The following is a 22,995-nucleotide window of genomic DNA, read 5'->3' as shown; positions in this document are numbered from 1 at the left end:
TGGAGGGACGAGTGTATAGCTGAGGGCTTTGACGCCTGCGCAGTGGCGACCGTTGCTCTTAGTCCGTTAGGAGGTGGACTGGTCGCAAAGGAGGGTTGTTCCTCTCACACAGAGAGAGGGAGAGAGGGGCAGCGCGCGCGCAGGAGCTCGAGAGCGGGCCGTTAGAGACGGTCCTCTCAGAGAGAGAGAGAGAGAGAGAGCGAGAGCTAGAGAGAAAGGGGCGGGGCGTCTGGTGGCGCGCACGGAGAAAAAAGAGGCGGGGAGAGGGATTGAGGGGGCGGGGCTTCCGGCGGCGCGCGTGCACGTGCGCGAGAGTTGGACATTGGAGGAAGAGGAGGACGTTCCTGAGCTGTTCCTCTCAGAGAGAGAAAGAGAGAAAGGGGCGGGGCGAGGGAAGGATTGGGGGGCGGGGCGTCATGGCTGCGCGCGCACACGAGCGCGAGAGGAGGAGGAGGAGCAGAGCAGGACGTTTCCAGAGTTGTCCTCAACAGAGAGAGAGAGAGAAGGGGCGGGGCGTTTGCGGATCGCGCGCACACGACGCGTTTGTTCTTCTCCTAGAAAGAGGTTGGGGGCGGGCGTCGGGCGGGGGCGGCGCGCGCGCACACAGGAGCGCGCGAGAGAGGACGTTAGGGAAGGAGGCGGCGGCGGTGGTTGTCGGCGGGAGGGCGGGGCTGGGGCTAGAATGTTGTGCTCGCGGGAGGATGTGAAGATGGCGGAGCTGCAGATGCTGCTGGAGGAGGAGATCCCGGGGGGGCCGCCGGGCCCTTTTCGACAGCTACACCAACCTCGAGCGGGTGGCCGAGTACTGCGAGACCAACTACATCCAGGTAGAGCAAGGCGGGGGAAGAGGAGGAGGAAGCCTATGTGGGTGTGGGGGGGGGGGGGGCACTCTTTTATTCCTTCCCTCACTCTCCCCAGGGAGCAGCGCGAGGGGGAAAGAAAGGTGTGTGTGTGAGACAATGTGCGAGTGTGTGCTGCACCCCACCCCCCTTTCCCCCTCCTTTCTCCCTCAGAACCGCCTCAGCTGCTGCTCTGGAGGCCTGGCTGCGATGAATGGGGCGGCTTCAGTCTCCAGGGAAGAGGCCCCCAAAGACACACGCACACACAGAGAATGAGGCTGTGTGTGTGTTTCTGGGGTCTGCCTCAGGTCGCAGCCTTTTTGGGGCGGCCCCGATGCAGAGGTTAAGAAAAGGGGGGGACGTGAGGGAGTGAGGCATTGTGGGGTGTGTGTCTGTAGGGGGATAGGGAGAGGCATTTGGGCACCTGGCCTCTGTGTGTGTGCATATAGATATGTGTGTGTGGAGAGGACAGTGATAGTAAAATGAGGATGGGCGACACCTGACCTGGTAGCAATATGCCTGGGGTAAAAAACAACAACCAGGGTCTGGAGAAATGCATGATGAAGTCTGTGAAGTGCAGAGGCCCTTGGTGTCCTCTGGGGTTTGGTCCCAGGACCCCTTGTGGATGCCACAATCTGTGGAGGCTCAAGTCCCATTATGGACACTGGAGCAGTAAAAGAGTGTCCCTTATAATAATCAAAGGGCAAAATCGAGGTTTGTTTTCTTTTGGCATTCATCTGTCTTGGGAATATTTCCCAAACCGTGGCTAGTTGAGTCCCTGGACACGGAGGGATGGCTTGGGTGAAGGCTTGGGGCTGGGAAGAGTATCCGCATGTCTCTCAGGAGATGATAGCCACAAGGGATGGACGTCCCCCCACCTTTTCCATTGCATTCCCAATAATACTAGTTGAGCAAACAATTCAGATTCATAAGGTACCAGACTGGCCCCCCCCTTTTGTTGTTGTTGTTGTTGCTGGAATGGTGATCTGGCCACATATTTGGAGGTGATGTCAAAGTACGCTTGAGGTTCAAGGCTGCATCCACACTGTGACTTGGGCTGCATCCACACTGCAGAGATAATCCAGTTTGACCCCACTTTAACTCTGGTGGCTGATTGCTATTGAATTCTGGGAATTATAGTTTTGTGGGACGTTGGGCCTTCCCTGTCAAAGAGAGCTCTGGTGCCACAACAGCCTACAACTCCCAGTATTCCCCAGCATGGAGGAGCCATGGTGCTTAAAGCAGTCTCAAACCAGATTATGTCTGCAGTGTGGACACAGCCTAACAGCCTTAGCCCTGACTGTGTGCCTGGGTGGGTTGTTCCTGCCTGGAGACTTTATCTTCTGGATTGGAAGAACGTACTGTAGGCTGAAATAATCCTTTAGCGTTTGAGAAGGGATCCAAAGGAAAGCCTGTCAGCCTAGTATCTGTGCTCTATGTATTTTAGGTAGCATCTTCTTCTTCACCCCAGTTTTCTTTCTCACACGGAAGAGGTGCTGTTGTTCATGTCTGCATTAGTACTCTGTGTGCAGTCTCATTATATTGGATGGTGATACAGTTCAATAGGAATTAGAGAACAGCCGGAAAGAAGAAAGAAGAAAGGCAGACCGGTTGATGGCCAAAAGCATGGTGTTGGATGGGGGAGCGGATGCTACAAATGATGACATAATTGTGATTTTCTTTCCATGCTCACTAAGGGAGAAATAGGATGTGGCTAAAATGTAGGTGATGATGCTTCAGATTGGAACTTCTTTTAACGTATCTGTGAATTATATTTGCTGAAGCACCTATCAAAGACCGGCATTTATTAACATAGGTTAGTAAATCTGAGCTTTCTGGACTTCATGTGTTGAAACAGGAGAAAAGGAGGGCAGATTTCCCCCATCTCTCTTGCAGTATTACATAGGGCTTTAAACAATTTGTTTCTGTAGCGCGTTTCTGCACCGGAGATTAGCCTGGGCTGTGATAGTGATCATACACAGTCTCAAACCTTGGAATGGCTCCCAGTTGTAAATAAATGTAATTCCAATATATCTGCACCGTATCTTCTTTTCCTAAGGGTTTAGCTTAACTGTGGCTTCTAACGTGCCTTTGTTTTTTCTAGCCATATATGCACTGAGAAATTATGGTAATTTTGAAAAGCTGAAGAATAAGGGAAGGGCACATGTAAAATAGCAAAATGAGAGGATGCTCTCTGTTCCATTTATGCTCTCGAATGACCATTTCTGTCAAACAGATATTCAATCTTCCTGGCATGTTCAGAGAGCTTCTGTAGTTCATCTGTTCGGTGCATGGCTTCACCATGGTGCCCCTTATATACAATAGCTTTGTGGTTCAGACTCAGCAGAAGGCTTTCCTTTGTAGCAGAGATACAGGATGAGTAAGATCCTTTTTTTAAAACTGAACTTGTTGAGAACTGGTAGACTCCAGGGGTTTTTTTTGTTAGTTTCTGCTTTTAATCATAAGGAAAGAGTGGTTTGTGGCATTTTGACCTGTAGATAATTGAATTTTTGATCAGACATTTCTGAAAATGTGGAGTGCTGTAGCAAGGGAGCTGCTTCCATCACCCTCAGATACCATTGCCTTGGAGGATTTCACTGAGGATTGCAGAAAGTTAAGGAAGTCTTGTCTTCAGAGATATACACAGTCTCAGATAACGTTTTAGCCAGATATGCACATTGAGGCCTCTCCTCCAAATAGTTTTTGTCTAATTTAAAAAAAAAACTGAGTTATTTTTCTGTTTGGTCCTTTGTTACTTACTGTTAAACTGCATGGTATGAGTTAGATGGCTAAAATTAGTAATAATAGAAAAGATACCTGAATCGCGGTGAAGTTGGCAGATGATTGAGAATGTGCCATGTGAATAAAACTTGTTCCTCAGGGTGGCAATTTGCTGGGGAAGAATGAATTATAGATTGGCTGCTGGTAATTATTATTTCCCCCAGGGTTTGCTGGGAAAAGAAGATCTCCGTTATCAACATGCTACTTAAAATTATTGCATGTTTTTCATTTGGGTAATAGCTGGGTGGTGTTACAGTCCTCACATTAACTTAAGCAAACCAAGCCAAAGGAGTCTGGACCTATGAAGTTGCCTTAGCTATATTAAACTGTTCAAGTGTTTAAGACATTGACTCTGTTGATTGCAAGATCGGCAGGTTGGCAGTTTGAGGCCTGGGTGCCGCATGATGGGATGAGCTCCCATTGCTAGTCCCAGCTTCTGCCAGACTAACAGTTCAAAAGCATGCAAATGCAAGTAGATAAATAGGTATCACTCCGGTGGGAAGGTGAACAGAGTTCTGTGCATTCATGCTGGCCACATGATCACAGAATAGTCCCTGACAACACTGGGTCTTCGGCTTAGTAATGAAAATGAGCACTGCCCCCTATGGTCAGACACAACTTGACAACCTTGTCAACGGGGAATACCTTTACCTTTAACTAAGGAGTTTATCACGGGGGGGGGGGGGGGATTGGGCGAATAACCCGTAAAAATTGCAGTTAACACAAGAACCATTATTCCATGAATGGTTTGTTGCTGTTTCTTGCCTGGTTATTCATGGGATAATCACACTTCAATCATGTTTCATCTTGACATTGTATGAAAACCATTAGCACAGTTGCGCGATTATGATGGATTAATCACCGTTTTACTTCCAATTGTCCCCGGTATGTTAAGCCCCTAAGAAAACAAATGATTTTGCTGGACTGAGCAAACTCTTGTTACGCAGACTGTTCCCAAATAGATGGTGAATCCTATCCATATTTGCACAGGAGCAAAGGGCTTACTCCTAGATATGTTTGCAGGATTTATGACTACTGCAAGGCAAATTAAAAACCTAACCACTTGTTCCATCAAGTCGACTTTGGCTTATGCTGACCCTATGAAAGAGAGACCTCCAAGTCATCCTATCATTAACATTCTTGTTCCAGGTCTTGCAGACTCAGGGCTGTGGCTTCCTTTATCGAGTCTATCCATCTGTAATACAGTCTTCTTTTTTCTACTGCCTTCATTTTTCTCATGATATGTCCAAAGTACGAAAATCTCAGTTTTTTCTTCTCCTATATGTTTTTTAGCACCTTTGCCTGATAAAGAAACCAGTGTTGCTTTGAATGCTTGCATGATGTATTTTGTACCTTTTTGGTTCGTCCAATAAAGGTATTGCTGTTTTGTTGTTTTTGGATGGCAGTTTCATAGGTGTCGTAAAAAAAATATTTAGTTAGGTGCTGAAGTGCTCTGTTTCTTCTAAACATTTTGTATTGCTACCTAGCTGCAAAAATATGTACATTTCTTGTTTCTTTTGTGGCTTATGCAGGCAGAAAAAATGGTTTTCTTCTCTCTACTCATGCATATATTAAATGAAAAGCTGGTGATTTATATATGTATGCACCTTTCACGACTGATATGAAATGCATGCATTTTTACATGAAGTGACAAAGGAGCCCGTTTTAATGCAGCTTGACAAAGAGGTGTTTGTGAAGACAAGACTATGTGAGGAAATGGAGTGCAAGGAGAGACCAGAGCTACTGATGACTATTTCTAAGCAAATATGATCCCTTGAATCTGATTCTGAGAATGACATCATGGATAATACTATATTGCTAAGTAACAGTTTGTACTTATTGCTAGATGCTAGATTTCTCCAAGAATCTTACTTTGAATTGTAGTTCTGAATCTGTTTCTGTATGCTGTCATAGTTGGAATGTATGACTGTAGCAGGACTTACTGTAATCCATTACGGTGTGGAATAAATTGATAGAAGGATTTTAAAACAGGAAGTGTTAACATTTTACAGTAGGAAATCTAAATATTTATACTGACATTTCCCCCCTTTCCATTGAAGAGGGAGAACTTGAGATGGCTCATACAATATATTCCATTTGAAAACAACAAACTATCAATTAGATATAGTTTCTCACCTCCTAGCATCCCTAGGTCTCCTTTTATTGTTGTGTCTTTGACAACACCGAAAAAATATTCTAAATCTTTTTCTTTTTTAAAGAATATGGGCACAGTTCACCAAAGCCAAGCAATTTTAGGTTCTTTTGCGAGTTTAAATTCTCTGGTTTAAATAAAAAAGAGTTGTATCCCAAATTGTCCTCCTGTGAACCGAAGAAGTGTTTGTGTGAAGGAAACAGCCTTAGACTGATGACAGAATCAACTTGTGGACGTTTCAGCCTACAGCTCTCTCTTCTTTTTAAGGTTCACCTTGTGTTTGACTCCTGACACAATCTTACAAACACTCACATGAGTTCCCATGTTTCTTAGGAGATTCCTCAGAACATAAATGCTCTAGGTCTATCTGATTGTCACCCCAATATATGTGAAGGAGCTTTAAAATGGAATAATGTAATAAAAAATACTTTATAAAGTCCCAGTAAGTTTAGCCCTGCATGTGGTGCATCACAATAATCTAATTGAAAACTTGCCAAAATGTGAGTCACTGGGATCAGGCTTTCCCTGTGCAGGCAAACAAGGTGATGCTAGTAATAGGCACTTTGAATAGCCTGGCTGCCCAGTGACAAAGGTCTCTTGGATTGCCAGTGATGAAGCTGGATGTAGGAAATCTCCCAGTACATGCATCCCATCATTCAAGACAAATGGGAACCTGTCTAGAACATGCTGTACATCCAAACTCTAGGAGCCACAAGCCATAAAGCACTGTCTTGTTGGGACTGAACATACTTACTTTACGTCCTGCCCTCCTCCCAGCATAGGATCCAAGGTAGGTTATAAATTTATTAGTCCTTTTCCAGCTTGCTGCCGAATCAAGATCTGCATTGTCTTACCTAACTGGGGATACAGGGACACCTGGAGCTGGGGAAACACCAGCCTACCTCTGCTGCCTCACCTGGAGGTTTGTGCTAAGTGTCAAATAACATGGAGAATAATTTGATTTAGAAAAATTTGATGTTTCAGGTGTATTGAACACCATTATGCCTGCTTAGAAAGAAATTGTGGATTCAGTGGAGCACCTGCCAATTAAGCACAATGGGGCTTGAGGTCCACTTTTTTTATCCATGGGGAGTGGGGGCGGAACGGATATCCTATGCATATGAAGGGCAGGCTGTATTTATTATCTCTTGGATCCATCATGCCACATCCAGGAACTTGTTAACAGTCAAGATGTGCAAGTGTCAATAATATAAGAAGTCAGGAATACCCTTCCAAGCATTTTGTCCATTCTCTTAGGCTTCATCAATTAAAACTGATCCCATAAAATCAGTCTCGATGGTGATTTGGACTCGTTTACAATAACTGTATTAAGGATTATGTTCAGAGTTTTACAGTTTCATAACGAGGGTCAGATTTTAATAGACTGAAGCATAGCTTTGGCACGGCTTCTTGACTCTTAGGACGCATGCATCATTTAAACAGTATACCTCCAAAGTAACCCGAAGCAGCTTAATTTTGGCCTGTCTGTATGGGCCCATTGTCTTCTGGAAACCTCTTAACATAATTAAGGAATCCTTTGGATTCCACAAGTAGTGAGGGGTAGGCTGACTTAACTGGCACATCCTATCTCTGATGGAAAATGGCTTCTGTCAATTTAAGCTTTAGCAGGAAGTGGTCTGAACATGTCAGTGGGTACCTGGCTTCACACTTATTTAAAAGCGAGTTCAGATGTATTTTCCTCAAAATGTTGGGCCAATAATACATTAAGCCAGCTCCATGATTGTCATGGTGGCTATGAATTTCTGAGCTGATCCTCTTGAAGTCTCTCAGTCAGTTCCAATGGAATGGTGTGACGCTTTAGCCAATTCAGGTTGGGAGATTAATGGTCAGCATTGTGGTCAGCAGAGTAACAGGATCCTTAATTTTTTTCCCTTGGTCCCATTCTAGGTACAGACACTAAATTCTAGCACCTTAGAGGACGTATCTCTTGGTGAGGAAGATGGATTCCTTAGAATATCTGTAGCACCTTCCTTTTCTGACTCACCATCCAGTATTGGAGGCTACAGTTTTGTACCTACATGGATAGAAAAACTAAAAGGATCTATGGCCTGTTACAGACTGCCAGAATAAAGCTGCTTTGGGTCTCTTTGGAGGTATGTTGTTTAAATGATGCATGGGTCCTAAGAGTCCGGAGGTCACGCCAAAGCCACACTCCATTTCTAAGCACTGGAGTGCAGCTTTGGTGCAGCTTCTGGATTCTTAGGATGCATGCATCATTTAAATAGCATACCTCCAAAGAGACCCGAAGCAGCTTTATTTTGGCAGTCTATAACAGGCCTATATGTTTAAAAGAAACAAACTATATAGCGAAAAGGAGACTGTTTCTAAATTATTAGTTTTAGTTACATCCATAGCTAAATACAAAACAGTGCAATGTTACTGTGTATTGAAATAAATGATGTGACGATTTCAGTGTTCCCTGCCATAGGTTATAAATTAGCCCTATGTGAGCAAAACACAATCTCATCACTTCTCACGATGCTGCTTTAAAAAACTGTTCTCCTTCCTGTGATGTAAAATCTTGGATGCTTTTACTTTCTAAGTTTAAAAAGGGTCAGTTTGTGGGATAGCTGATGCTCAGAATGCATCAGCGCTCTAGTTATTTTGTAAGAGTTATATATTGCTTGTTGGACTAAGAAAATCATAATGCTATTGACATAAAAAAGGTGGTTTAATTTTTTCATTTCTTGAGCTCGGAAAATGTAAAGTTCTCCCTCTAGAGGGAAATTGATTGATCTCGGGGGATTCTTCCAATTAAATATGCTTTTGAGGTAAAGGTTCTCTCCTGCTGGGCCAACATGACATTTTTCCAGTGCTTCACTCTCTGTGGCATCTGCAGATACATACGGTGATGACTGTGCATTATACAGGGGATCAGATCTATCCCTTCATTGGAGAATAAATTTTCTGGATAGTGAAGCCCCCATTTTATTTAAAGACAGCTTTCTGTTCAAGAACAACAGAAGGTGGATTCAGAACCTCACAACTGAAAAAAAGCTCACACAAGAGTAACGTCTTCAGAGTGGACAACTCAAAATGGGATTGAGGGGGCAGAGGCATCATATTCATGTTAAAGGTCGCCATGGAATCATAGAAGCATAGAATTGGAAGACACCACAACAAAACACGTCTAGTCGAACCCCTTGCCATGCAACTAAAGCACTCTTGAAGGAATAACTGCCTATGATGTTATCATGATAGTCTGCCCCACATTGCGAGATAGTTATTCTAGAAGTTAAGGATAGGATTTGCTATTCTTCAGGAACTTGCAGTCCTTTTGTAGTCATAGTGCTTGTAGCACATGTTGATTCTGTATATTCCACAGTATAACAAAGTCTGAAAGGGATAGGTAGTTATAGCCTTCCAGATTGTTTGAAACTGCAGTTGCATAATTTCTCACCGTAGTCTACGCTGGCTAGGGCTAATGGGAATTGCAGTCTAGCAGCATGTGGAGCACTACAGCTGGGGTTGTCAACTGCTGCTGCATCTGGTAATATTTTAGGTACGGTATGACTGTCTCTTACTAGATGAATTACTCATATAATACATTCATTTCTGCATGACTTCCATGGAGAAGTGACTTCTGTATGGGAAACTATATCTTTTGAGAAACTGCCCTGTAGGGACAAAGCATTATCATTAAAGGGATTTAAGGAGGCAGAGGCAAAAAGATCGGATTTATAGCAGATTTGCGTTGTGCAAATACTTCAAGCATCTAATGTTTTCAGTATATACTGGACAGATTTAGCAGGCATTAGTAGTCTAATTAGGATACTTTTAAACTAATGTTCCCTGTTTTTCTTTGGAAAAAACTAGCTAATGTCAGTTATTTCTGTTCAGTAAAAAGTTTACTTATGGAGTTTATAGTTACTCTGATAGAAATTAAAAAATGGCAGTGCTCATTGTCTATATGTGTCTAAAGCATCTCTTGATATGCAAATAGAATGAGATTGAGGTGTTGCAGTTTAAAGTACTACATTTTCTTTGTTATGGATCTGCACTACAATTTTATTGTTATATAGTGTTGTACTGTATATCTTAGGAGAAGTTTGAATTGGTGAAACCGATTTGGGGGAATGTGCTTCTATTTTTCTTTGCAACTACACTAAGTAGCCATTGTCAGAAAAGGTGTGTATAAGATGTAATAGTTTACAATCAAAGGCCCAAGCTGTCTTATAACTTCCTTCTTGATGGAGGCGCAAGCAGCAAAGCAGACTGGCTTGCTTATGTTTTTCAATGTCCTTCCCACCTTTTTCCTTATGCACAACCCAGGGGAGTGTATAGGCAGGTTTATTTGGATGAAACAAACAAAAAAGCTTGGTTGCCTTAATTCAGACACTGATACCGTGGAGGATATAATACGTATGTTTCTGGTATATAACCTGGTTTCAAGTATATGAGCCAGCTCTTCGATTACGTATTCTAATTACAAATATGTAACATATATAATTGGTTCAAAACAATCTGTATAGAGTAAGATAAGAAATTACTCCAGGTTAGTTTACTCTTGAGCAGGATAGACATACATCCTGGATGGATCAAATCATCTTCAACTTAAAGCATACTTCAGAAATAGCTCTCATACTAATTCTACCTGAGTCTGTCCATTGTAGCTTCTAAATTCAGTGGCTAATTGAGAATAACAAGTCATAAACAAAAATAATAATTATTTACTTTTAAAATTTGTCAGTACTACAAGCTACGTTCTGTTGCTTGTTTTAAGGCTGCACCTTTCAGTACATGAATCTCTGTGGCCCATTTCTTCTGGTTTTGAGGCAGGAAGTGGCATACCACTGTGGTGAACATTAAGTAAGAGCCTGTGCCTAGAGCTATGTGTCAGAGTCAGACTTTCTTTAACAGCAAATATAGTTTTCTTGATAGTGGAAAACCTTAAAAACCTTAACTTGCATCTTACAACTAATGTACAGGCCATATAGACAGTTTAATCAATATCTTTGCCACAATTTATGTGGCCTTTACATACCAATAAAATTATAACAATAAAATATTACATGATTTCATAGGTAAACAACTTGTGTCCAGGCTTGGTGGCCAAGCAAGATTTCTGGTAGCCAGCAGTTGAGGTGTTCTTATCAGTCATTAAAAATAGTTTTATTAATCAATAAATACATACTACATGTCTATACCTAAAAAAGATGCAAGGAAAAAACACTACTAACTAACCAAATATAACTAAGAAAAGGAATGATAATACAGAATAAATAAAGGGAAAAAAGCTTCTGGCCTATCCAACGATGACTCTTTAATATTGCTCATCTAAGGGCTGTAACAGACCAGCAAGAAGTGACCCTTTCCAAATATGAATGGAGGTTGTGGCAACCACATACTGTGGCCCTAATCTGCCTTGAAACTTTCCCCAAAAAGAGTGGAGAAGATTTGCTCCTTTTTGAGCTGGAAAAATGCTGGCTTTTGCAGCTCTGCCAAAGCCTGAAGACGACTTCAAGATACTCTGGCGGCATACAGCATGTAAACTCCATGCTGCAGGAGTCTCTTGAAGCCGCCCTCCTCTCGGTGGCTGTCCGACTTCTGGGCGGCTTCAGGGCAGCTTCAGAACATGTATAAACACTGTGCTCCCAAGCCATCCGGGTGGTGGCTTTAAAGACCCATCTGTTCCTCCCCTATGTTAAATTCTAGCTGGTCTCCAAGAGTCCTAGTGCAACACTCAAACTGCTACACCATTATGGCCGCTAGAATTTAATAGAATGAATGCAATAAGTCTTGAGTTGGTATACATCTGTCTTTTGAAATTAAATGAATTTTAATTTCTTGTAAGACATCAGAGTCGCATGCTTCGTAGGCTTGCAAGATAAAGTCTGCACATTTATAGAATCCAGAGATCTATCAACCAGATCAAGATGCAAAATATGGCTTTCCATAGGGGACCCATGTTAATTACCTACTGAATAGTTATAAAATGGATTGATATGCATGTAGAAGTACAAATCTGGGTTACTGTGGAAAAAAAGAGTTCAGTTGTTAGGCCCTGTTTCTCCACTAACAGAGCTGGACAACAGAATCATCAAAGGGAACCAATTAGTATTTGCATTTTAAAGGTCAAGAACACAGTTCTCTGTTGTAGGTTTTAAGGGTAGCAAATTATATTATGCTCAGTGATACAGTTCTGTTATAGAGCTTAATAATAGTGAAGCTCAGCAATATGCATCTTCCCAGTAAGTGGCTGTGTAATTAGATTGCTTGTGAAGACCTTCTTAGGCCTATCACTTCAGTCGAAACCAGACTAACAGTTTCTAAGTACTTATACTGTATATAGGTTGCTAACTTAGAAGTAAAAAACAAAATAAAACTTCAGTTACCACGAGACTTATTATGAATAATAATAATAATAATGATATTGAAGTGATTGAAGTAGATGGGAAGTGATGGAAGATGAATGATTCTGGAGAGTGAGAGGATCTTGAAACAGCATCAAAGTCAGAAGCCTGCTCCCCAGCATTTCACATACAAGAACAAGGACATTTCTGTGCAAAGCAGAAAAAGATCTGGAGAAGGGGAAACATATGAGGAAGAAAGAAGCTGAACATCTGCTGTAAAGTGTCTTTTCATAGATAACTGCAACCTGTTCCTTCCACACTCTGTTTCACACACAGAACTAATCATGTTTTCCTGCCCAACCATTTTACCAACATGCCTTGTTCTTAATCCATGCATCCCCCACTTAGAATAAAACTGGAGGAGGTAGTTGGAATGAATGAACGGAAGAGACTGAGGCTGCTGAGGTTCTTTAGGTGGTGCTTCTGCTTAGTTTCAAGAGGAGAATATTCCTGGGTAAGGGTGCTGAATGTGAATAAAACAGATTTCCGTGGGGAATGAGGAGATGGCGAGAAATTAAGTCATACTAACCACTAACCACTTATAATTTTTAGAGAGGGGAATTTTATCTTGATAAAACCATAAGGAAAGTGTTTTGCAACTTATCAAGTCTTGTAGATGTCTCTTTGTGTCAGTTGATTCAGTCCTTCATTGCTTCACAGGTGTCTTGCAATGTGCACTTCATAAACTAGAGCGTAATGAAATGTTTCTGTTGTGGTTTGTGTAGAAGTATGATATTAGTAAAAAAGCTGATAGTTTCTGAAGCTATCTAGGATTTCATCATGATGAGTTTTTTAAAAAAAGACCCTAAAATGTACATGCAAGATGCTGCATAACTGAATTCTGTCATGGTTGAATGCTATTTTTACTTGCCCTAAAATGCTGTAATTAAAACTATAGGAGACCTGATAGACGAGAGTGTTTCTATTACCTCTGCTGTAATACATATGCAAATCAAGTGGTGGAATGTGATTATTAACATTGCTTCAGTTTCTAGCAGCCATGTAAAATAGGCATGATTGAATTTATAGTTCAGCTGGATGGTCAGTGTGTGAATGTTCAAAGATCGCTTCTGGAAACCTCCGGATGAAAATAAGTAGCCATTGAACTGGCACAGTAAGAAGGAATGTAGGAAGAAGCCCAACAGTATAGCAAGCCTCAGTAGGAGACATGTGAAACTGTGCTGTGTTAAGGGACAAAGTGTGGTAAACAAGAGCCTGATAGAAAGAGGCTTGCAGATTTAACATATGCTTACGCAGCTTGTGGCTTTGAAACATACATTATAGTGTGATTGTTACGATGTAGCAATAAGATCTTCTCACTGAAGCCTGGAGTTTAATGCTTGCAAAATCTGGAGAATGTTTTTTCACCTGTGCTTAATAATAAAATCATTACAATTTTAGTGCTTCTTGACTGATTCTTAGTACCTTAGGACTACTAAAATGAAAAAAAAAATCCTTTCTTATTTCACAAGTGGTGTTAATTTTAAAATTATATTTGATGAAAATACCCAAGTGGTAAAACAATTTCAAAGGTTGGAAATCTGTTGCATTACAGATTTGAGTAGATTGCAAGTCCCATGATCTCTCAATAGCATCTGGCTACAAGTTTCTTACCACTGAGTAGCACATTGTAAATAGACACTTCCCTGGGTGCCTTTGACAGGAAAAATGTGCCCCCATGTTGGTGACTGCATGTGTTTGGTCCCCCCCAGCAATGAAGAAGAGTTGAGCTATTTTTTTTTTTTTTTTGAGTTCTGAAGAAATAAGACTCCATTTATGATGTGAGCATATACTATTGCACGTTGCCTATACACAGGCCAAAGGTTGTGTAGACCCAAATCAAATATAATCTAAATATAAACAAAGAAACGGAGACATTTAGTTCTGCTGAATTGCTGTGTTTATCCGCCCAGCCCCCTTAGAATATTGGAATGTGTTCTCTACAAGGGAGGCTTTTTGTCATATCATTCTTCTACGCCATTAGTTGTAGATTTACTGTCTTTCTAGAGCAGTACCTTGATTGATGCCTTCATATTCTTTATCACCAGACTCTGAAAGCTCATTATTCTCAAACCTGTATACATAAAGAGTCATAGGGAAATAGGTTTATATTCTCTGTTAATAGGGGGAAAACCAGGTAATATTAGGTAGACTTCCTTTGCAACAATTCACCCTGTTTAATATACAGTTAGCCCTCCTTATCCATGGATTATTTTTTATCCACAGCTTGAAAATATTCCAAAAAAGTAAAAATTCCAAAAAGCAAACCTTCACCATTTTGCTGTGCCATTATATTTAATGGGACTTGAGCATCCATGGATTTTGTTGTCCTTGGGGAATCCTGGAACCAAACCCCAGTGGATAACAAGGTCTCACTGTATTTTGCTTCATTACTATGACCACTCAGCATTTCTTATTTAATATCTATTGACTTGGGGATGCCCTGTCCATGTGATGAATTGTAGTGTTCTCCGCAAAGCTCATTTCTTTCTCAAGTGTACACAATTCTTAGTTACGTTTTTGGCTGAAACCAGCCAGAAATTGTGCATTCTCAGTTACCTGCAGTGATTATGTTAATCTAAAATGTTTTATTTGGATTTTATTTATTTATATTTTGCTTTCCTCCCCAAATTGGGAGTAAAAGTAGCTCACAATTTAAAAGAATACTAGTAGAATTAAAAATATACAAAAAGTGAGCATTAAAATTGAATCAAATTATTACAGTATTAAAACAAATCACACAATAAATGATTAAAATGCAGTTTAGAAAGATAAAAGCTCTGAAAAACAGTTCAGTTAAAACCATACAGAACCCCCTGGCCTATTCTTTTAAAACTTATTGTTTTAAAAGCCTGACTGAATAAAAAGGTTTTATTCTGCGGAAGGGAGCTTCAGAGTCTAGGGGCAGCCACCCCTCTTTCATGTCCCCACTAACCATGCTGTGATTATCTCAAAGCCCAGTGTGGCTCATACAGGGAGATATGATCTACTAAATAACTTGGATCTGAGCCATATAGGCTTTATAGGCCATAACCAGCACTTTGAATTGTGCCCAGAAACAAACTGGCTTTCAGTGGAGCTGTTTCAACAGTAGCATTGTATGATGCCTGTAACCTACCCCAGTTAACAGTCTGGATGCAGCTCTTTGGCACACTCTTCAAAAGCAGCACCAAGCAGAACAGGTTACATTAGTCCAAATGAGATGTAATGAAGGCATGTACCACTGTGGCCAGTTCTAGCATCTCAAGGAATGGGCACAGTTGTGCACAAGCTTTAAATGTGCAAAACCAGTCCTGGCCACCACAGAAACCTGAGACTCCGAGTTCAAAGATGAGACCATGAATAAACCCAAACTGCAAACCTGTGTCTTCATGGGTACTTTAACCCCATCTAATACAAGCTGGATCCCTATTTCCTGATCTGCCTTCCGACTAACCAAGAGCATCTCTGCCTTGTCTGGATTAAGTTTCAGTTTGTTTGCCCTCATCCAGTCCATTATTGATGACAGACAGTGGTTTAAGATCAGTACAGTATTCTTGGTTTGGGGTGAAAAAGAATAGTAGAGTTGGATATCATTCACATATTGATGGCGCCACAATCCAAAACTCTGGATGACCTCAGAAGTTTCATGTATATGTTAAGTAGCATGAAACCTGAGGGATCCCACAGGTCAGTGGCCAGGGTTTTGAACAGGAGATTTCCAGCACCACCTTCTGACTTCACCCCTCGAGGAAGGAGCAGAGCTGCTGTAGAGCAAGAATTGAGAGAGATGCAATATATATCATGGCTACTTATATGCCATAACTTTCAGTTTATCTACTCACTTTTATTCCTTGAAGGCAGAAAAGGAAAACACTGATTAACATCTAGAAACGAGATGGGCAACTTTTGTCCCTCATGATGTTGCTGGATTGCACCTGTCATTGTTCCTCGCCATTCACTGTGCATTCTATAACTTGTGGGGTGTTTTTCCCAGCAACATCTAGAAGACCATATGTTTTTGGGAGAAAGTTCCAGGATTTGGATGCTACTGCAGAATTGGATTGTCTGTAGTACTTGCCAAGGGGTTCCTCAGCAGGAGATCTAGAGTTTTTCATGAAATCTTAAAATTTGGGTAGGTCTCAGCCTCAGAGGATGAAATGGCAATCCCCCTCTGAAGAAACTTGTCAAGAAAACCCCATGATAGACTTGCCTTAGTGTCCCTTTAGTCCTTTCTTCCCAGGATAAAGGAAGAAAGTCTGAGGGGGGGGTCTGGGAAAGTGGGTGAAGATTGCCATCAGTTACTGTTGATAGCAGTTCTGCTTCAATCTCTCTATGCCTCCTAGCTTTAACTTCAGAGGTGGCTTTGTACATGTTTTCCAAGCCCAGAAGGTAAACTTAGGCTCCATTCTCACTAGCCCATTTGCACTGGATAGAACTGAGCAGATCCGGTTGCCCCCATACTGAATCTCCCCGGGTAGAAGTTCTCACTACCCTTTATCTTGATTGATGCAGTTTGCCCCTCTGAAGTTCACATTTGCAGTACCAATTTAAAATGGAGCCTCCTTTGTTGTCAATCAAATTCACTTCTGCTTTCGTCAAAGGTAACATATCCTACAATCATTGGCCAACGGAATTGGTTCTTTCCCCCCTCCTTTTAAAAAAAAACTGGCGGCATTGTGCGCATATTCTGTCAACTTGTCAAATTTAAAAACCTCCAGGTGTGTGTGTGTGTGTTGTGTATATTTGGGTCATTACAGATTATGGCAACCCTAAAACGACCCCATCCTGAGGTTTTCTTGGCAAGATTGGTTCCAAGGAGATTTGCCATTGCCTTTCCCCTGAGGCTGACAGAGTGTGACTCCCCCAAAGTCATGGTTTTCCACAACCTTCCCTCTGAATGCCAGCCTCTAAGAGCTTCCCCTTCGCTTCCAGCCCAGCATTTCCTCCTCTTTGGAACCTCTTCCCTTCCCTTCAAGCCCAATGCCACCTCCAAAGCCCTTGCCTCCCCCCCCCCATACCATCCTCTTCCCTTCCCTTCCATCCCAAAACATGCACATAATCTGTCACAATAATAATAATACCTCACCTCAGAGTGTCATCTCTGCATCATCTTTCTTTGCTTTCCCTCCAGTTGCCACCCCAGAATGCCTTACATACACATACATATATCAATTTGCCAAATTTAAAAGGAAATACAAGCATTCACATATTCTGTCACACACACACACAAAATAATTGTTTTTAAAAATGCCACTTGCAGCGTGAAGTGCCGTGCCGGCAGCAAGCAAACAAAAGGGAAATGTAGCACAAGCAGACCCATTCTATCAATATGTATCAACCTGTAGAAAAAGCATTCACATAATCTGTCAAAAATGAAATTACAAAAAAGAGAGAGAGAGAAATCTGGCTTTGAGAGGGGAGGCATATTCTGCCCTCTGCCCTCCCTCTGACCTAAATCCCTCCCCTGAACTTGACCCAATCATGACTGGAGCCAAGTTCACATTCGCTGGCAGCAGGGAAGAAATGGGTTTTCCAAAAAGATACGGGAAATAATCCACTTTTGGAAAAACCGCTCTAAGGGGGTTTTGCCCTGGATTGGGTGTGCAAGACCCTAATTCTGATGTGTTTAAACTGGTGCCAATGGGAACTTCCAACTTTTAATCTCGGTTACAGTTCGGTACAAAAGGTAGTCTGAAAGGCCCCTCAGGTTATAAGGCAGTGAAGCCCTGTGACAGGATGAAGGGGTGGCTCTGAAAAACAAGCAAGTGCAGCTAGAGATGGGAGAACATTGCCTGAAATGTATTTGTGACATTGTTTTAGGGGTACGTTCTCTTGTTGTAACATAATGTTCTGTTTCATGGTTTTAAGCTGCAGCACTTTTGTTTAGTGTTATAAACAGAGTGATGCTACTGGTAAATCCTTATCTAAATAAACATTCTCAGTGTTCAGTTATTTCATTGAACTAGCATGTTAAAAAGTTGTTTTCTGCACTCTGCAATAAAATGTGTAAATGGAGGTTTAAAATACCTTGGTAGGCAATTCAAGAACAAATGAAATTATTTATAAGCATGGAAGAAAATCTATCTATGTAAATACAAGCATACTTCAGTTAACAAAATAGATGTGTTCCTGGGTATTACTAATCTAACAGACACTGTGGTACAAGAGGCACAAGTAATATGGGAAGAATAGGAATAGGTCCCTACACCACAAAAAAAAGAAGCAGTTCAATAACAATAAAGAGGGGGAAAGGGGTGGGGAAAAGCAAGAGAGGCAGCATGTGTATAAGAGTAAAATCCTGTGAAAGGAAATGAAATATTCTCTATAGAGAAGTAAAATATCTGAACAGTTTGAAATAGGTGGAGGGAGGGGTTTCAGGGGGGGTCTTTTTAAAGGGTTTCCTCCCAGAAAAACCAACACATTTTGAGAAAAATTGGAATAGTGCAATAATATTAGTATGCTTTACAGATTAGCAGGCTAGTGATCCATGGATTTGACTACCCACAGATTGCCAAAGCCCATGTTATTCAGTGGCGACTCTGACGTGGACATGCACACGTTGCTGCCCATTTAGTAATATGGTGTGCAGTTGTCCTTATTTTTTCCCATCTGGTGGGGAGGACCTGGACTGAACAGCCATGGATGGGAAGAGTTGACTGTACTTGGTTTTCAAACAGTAAGTAAAACCTGAACAATAAGGAACCTTTTTAGTTTTCCTAGTTTATGAGGAATCATAGAATAATAGAATTGGAAGAGACCAGGAACAGGGAAAACAACCAGTAATAAAGGAAGGAAAATTATGGTGCTGCACCTAGACCTCCATAGTGCCAAGCAGACATACAGCCCTCATTCCTATCAAAAAATAAAACAAAACTGAGAAAAGGAACCCCAAAGGTTGCAATGATATATGGTACTGAATATAATCTTACTGACTACATCGTTTAATTGATATATGGTTTTTAAGAAATAAAGTGAGAGAAGTAAATATAACAATACTTTGTCTGAAATAGTTTGTTATTCTAAAATAAAAATTCTCTTAATCCAATTTACTTACCCCCTCCCCCCCACAAAGAAATGGGGCTGGGGCTCTGCTTTTTTTGAGGGGGCAGTGGAGGATATCTCTTAAATGGCTCTGCTTTCTGAGGAAAAAACATTCCCTTCAGTTTCCTGCCTTTTTTCTGGCCTACACATCTCTTATTTGCTTATTTATTTGTTTCTGTATTGGCTCTCAACCTTTAAGGGCTCCCAAGACAATGAACAGATAAAAGCAATTAAAATATTAAGAGGGCCAGCATGGTGTAATGGTTTGAGTGTTGTACTACAACTGTGGAGACTGATACGAGTCTGAGATCATAGTGTTTATTAAAATATCAAAGAGCCCTCTGCCAGTATAGTGTTTAGACTAGCACCTGTGAACCTTGCTTCTTGTACTATGCTTAATGTAGCCATTAATGGTTCCTACTCCTACTTCTAGTATATCTCATATGTATTGCAGCAGTTCATGGTACGCCATGGTGCTGCTCAGGGCCTTTTACAACCGTCATCCTCATTCTGCAGAGCAACCTGTATGAGATGATGATTGGTAGCCATCCCGGGGCCTTCATCCGCTTTCCACTATTCCCCTGAAGACCAGGAATTGCCCTAGACTTTTTTATTCCACAGTACATCAGTTGTGTCCTCACTATGCCCATATTGCTGCAGCTGCATCGGCCTCAGTCATCTATTGTCTTCTTAGTTAACTCACAATGAGAACAACATACTACCTTGATGACAAAGTAGTCCCAATGCAATAGTTCCTAATTCAGAACTGTGTTGTGAAGTATAGACTGTATCCCCAAATAGAGTGGGTTTCTTTTCCTTTTCTTCAGTTGTATGTTCCAATGGCTCTTTTTGATTGAATTGATGTAGACTGTTACACAAATGTGCATGTTTTTCTTGTCCTTTTTCATATGCATTGATGTGTAAATACAATTTGCATTTGGAGAACCATGATTAACAATTGCTGTTTTTATTTCATACTGGATAATAGGTTATTTTAAATGAGATTTCACTGTTAGCATCTGGAGGTCCAATGCCTAACTCTGATTTCCCTAAACCGCTGCTCTGCAGATATTTTACACTGCAGTTCCCATGAGCCCCAGCTAACATACCCAGTGGTAAGATATCATGGGAGTTGAAATCTAAAATATCTCAAGGGTATCATTTTGGGGGAAAACTGGTTTAATTTCTCTCTCTCTTTGTCTCTCTCTTCTTTTCCCTTTCTCTCTCTCTCTCACTCTTTTTAAAGAAGAGAACTCCTTCTCCTGTGCAAAAAAGTAACAATTGTCTCATGTGAGCAGTTGAGTACCAAATGCTTTTTCTTTCTTTCTGGTGCTTACTTGTTTGAGTGATTTCCATTTTTAAGGCTATTTGCAGTGCCCCAGGGCAAACCTGCTTTTTTACAGAAATGATAATGCTGAGAGTTTTAAGGTGTTAAATTCTTTGCTGCAGAGAATGGTGAGAGAGCACACACATCCTGCTTAAGGGTACATACTGGATGTTTTTGCTAATTCATTGTACCATTCAGTTTTCATCTGTGTTGGCGGATTAACAGTTAGGAAAGGTGGGCCTTTCTTGACCTTTTACTGTACTAAGTGTAGCAAAAAATGAAACACAATACATTTGAGCAACTACCATGAACCATATTTCTGGCTAGAGAGGGATGTGAAAATAGAATATAGAAACCCATTCTCCTTGTGGTTGATTTAGATAACTTCGTTGTTGGAACAATGCTAAGCTTTTAACATGCCATCCCCTGGTGAAAAGCTGGAGTATCATCCCTTGAGAAAATTTGCTTTAGAACACACAACAAAGTTTTAAATACAGGTTGAGTCTTCCTTATCTGGAATGCTTGGGGCCAGAAGCATTGGATTTCACCTTTTTTTGATTTTTTTGGATCTTGGAATATTTGCATACATGCGTGTGCGCACATGCGCACAGGCACATACATAGTGAAATATCTTGGAGATGGGACCCAAGTCTAAACCTGACATTTATTGTGTGGACAATTTTAGATTTTTGAGTATTTTGGATTTTGGAGTTCCAAATAAGGGGTACTTAGCCTGTATGAGAACTGCTTTTCCCCACATGCAGTTGCCCACCATGGTTTATAGGAAGCAGGAAGAAGTCATATTCAGGCCTTTTGATCTCTTTTTCCATGTTCATTGACTGTAATGTGTTACGCCGTTGATTTTCTGTGATGGGAAAATAAAACACTTTAAAAAATACTGTAAACACTATCAATTTTACATGTACAGTGGTACCCCGGGATACGAAATCACCGCCTTACGAAATTTCCGGGATACGAAAAAAATAGATAGAAAAAAACTGTTTCGGGTTACGTTTTTTTTTCCGGCTTACGAAAAAAATTTTGGTGCTTTTCGGCGCTTTTTCGCACGAAATCGCGGCTTTCCTGCGCTAGCGCCTATGGCTTTTTCGGCTTGCGAAGGTTTTCGGGTTACGAATGGCGCCGCGGAACAAATTAAATTCGTAACCCGGGGTACCACTGTACCAAGAATAAATTTTACAGTATTTTATATTTTCTCGATTTCTAGGGTTGTTTGGTTATGCCAAATAAAACCTATTATTTTTTGCCACAAGAGTCTTAGCTACTTTTATCTGTTTGTTCTTTCAGAATTGTTTGAGAAATGTATTCTCAAATATAAATGTATATAAATGTATATAGTAAACAGTTGCATTTATTATATTTACTCTTCAGGGCTTGGGGATCTTGACAAGTTCTTTTATGGCTGACATAATAATGAAGGTTCTTGTCACCTGGTCATGTTGGTCAGTAGAACCTTTCCATACATGTTCAGATGGCTGTCTCATTTTACAACTTCCTCAACCCACTTAATACAAATTTGGTATAGGAATACATAACATTGAACTAAACCAAGCAGCATCAGGAGGATTTATAGACATTAAAAACAGTCTTCCAGAGGTCAGATCTTGTATTTTGAATTATTGCCATGACATGAATTAAAAGTTTTAAAAGGCTGAATGGTTAGAAGAAACAGGTATGAAAAACAACCTTTATAAAGCTATGAAGAAGGGGTACAAATCATACAGCTCTCTGGATGATTTTGGACTGCTACTCCCAGCAATCTTCACCATTGGCTATTATGGCTAGGGCTGCTGGAACTTGCAGCCCAACAGTATCTGGAAGATGTATATGCCTACTGTAAGTCTATAACTGCTCTAAATCATGTCTAATGCAATCAGAAAAGAAATATGAGAACAGTGAAAAGGTACATTTAAAATGTCTTTATTAGCACTTTTTAAACTGAATAACCACTTGAAATAAATTCTGGAAGGTAGTTGGCTAGTATCTGATGTTCTTTCTGTTGCCTGTTTTATTGAACCATTTCCTGTATTGCTATGTATTTTATTTGTATTATCCTATCATTTCTTAGATTGTACGCCATAGGCAGGTTTACTCTTTTATATTTGTTGTTTTTATGTACAGCGCTGCGCAAATCTACAGCGCTATATAAATAATAATAATAATAATAATAATAATAATAATATTCCATCTGTCCTAATAGTCCAACTAAACACTGGTTAATCTGAAGGTTCTCGCACTTAATGCAGACTAGTCTTGCTAACAGGATATTGAAAATAATCAGAGCCCATAGCTTAATTTTGTCTTTAAGGAACACTCTAAAGCAGTATGGTTAAAACTATCACCCAGCACTCGAAGAGCAATGCTTTCCTTTATTAATTTTCTTTTAAGTTCAGTCCATCTTCAGTTGAAGATGTTCTGAAACACCATTCTGGTTACTACAGTTTTGGTAAGGATCATTTAAGTGACAAGAAGATTGCACTA

General features: G+C 40.8%; 1 protein-coding gene across 1 annotated transcript in view; it reads left to right on the top strand.

The window, feature by feature from the left end:
- The first annotated feature begins 709 nt into the window (after positions 1 to 709).
- ABI2 (abl interactor 2) overlaps positions 710 to 22,995 on the top strand; it is an 86,009-nt gene continuing 63,723 nt past the window's right edge. The window contains 2 exon segments of the mRNA XM_042448236.1: positions 710 to 748; positions 750 to 827. Coding sequence (XP_042304170.1) covers positions 710 to 748; positions 750 to 827 — 117 coding nt within the window.

Source organism: Sceloporus undulatus, chromosome 1 (genome assembly GCF_019175285.1).
Source record: "Sceloporus undulatus isolate JIND9_A2432 ecotype Alabama chromosome 1, SceUnd_v1.1, whole genome shotgun sequence".
Lineage (NCBI taxonomy): Eukaryota > Metazoa > Chordata > Lepidosauria > Squamata > Phrynosomatidae > Sceloporus > Sceloporus undulatus.
The sequence above is the reverse complement of the archived record's forward strand: the minus strand, read 5'-3'. Positions and strand labels throughout refer to the sequence as shown.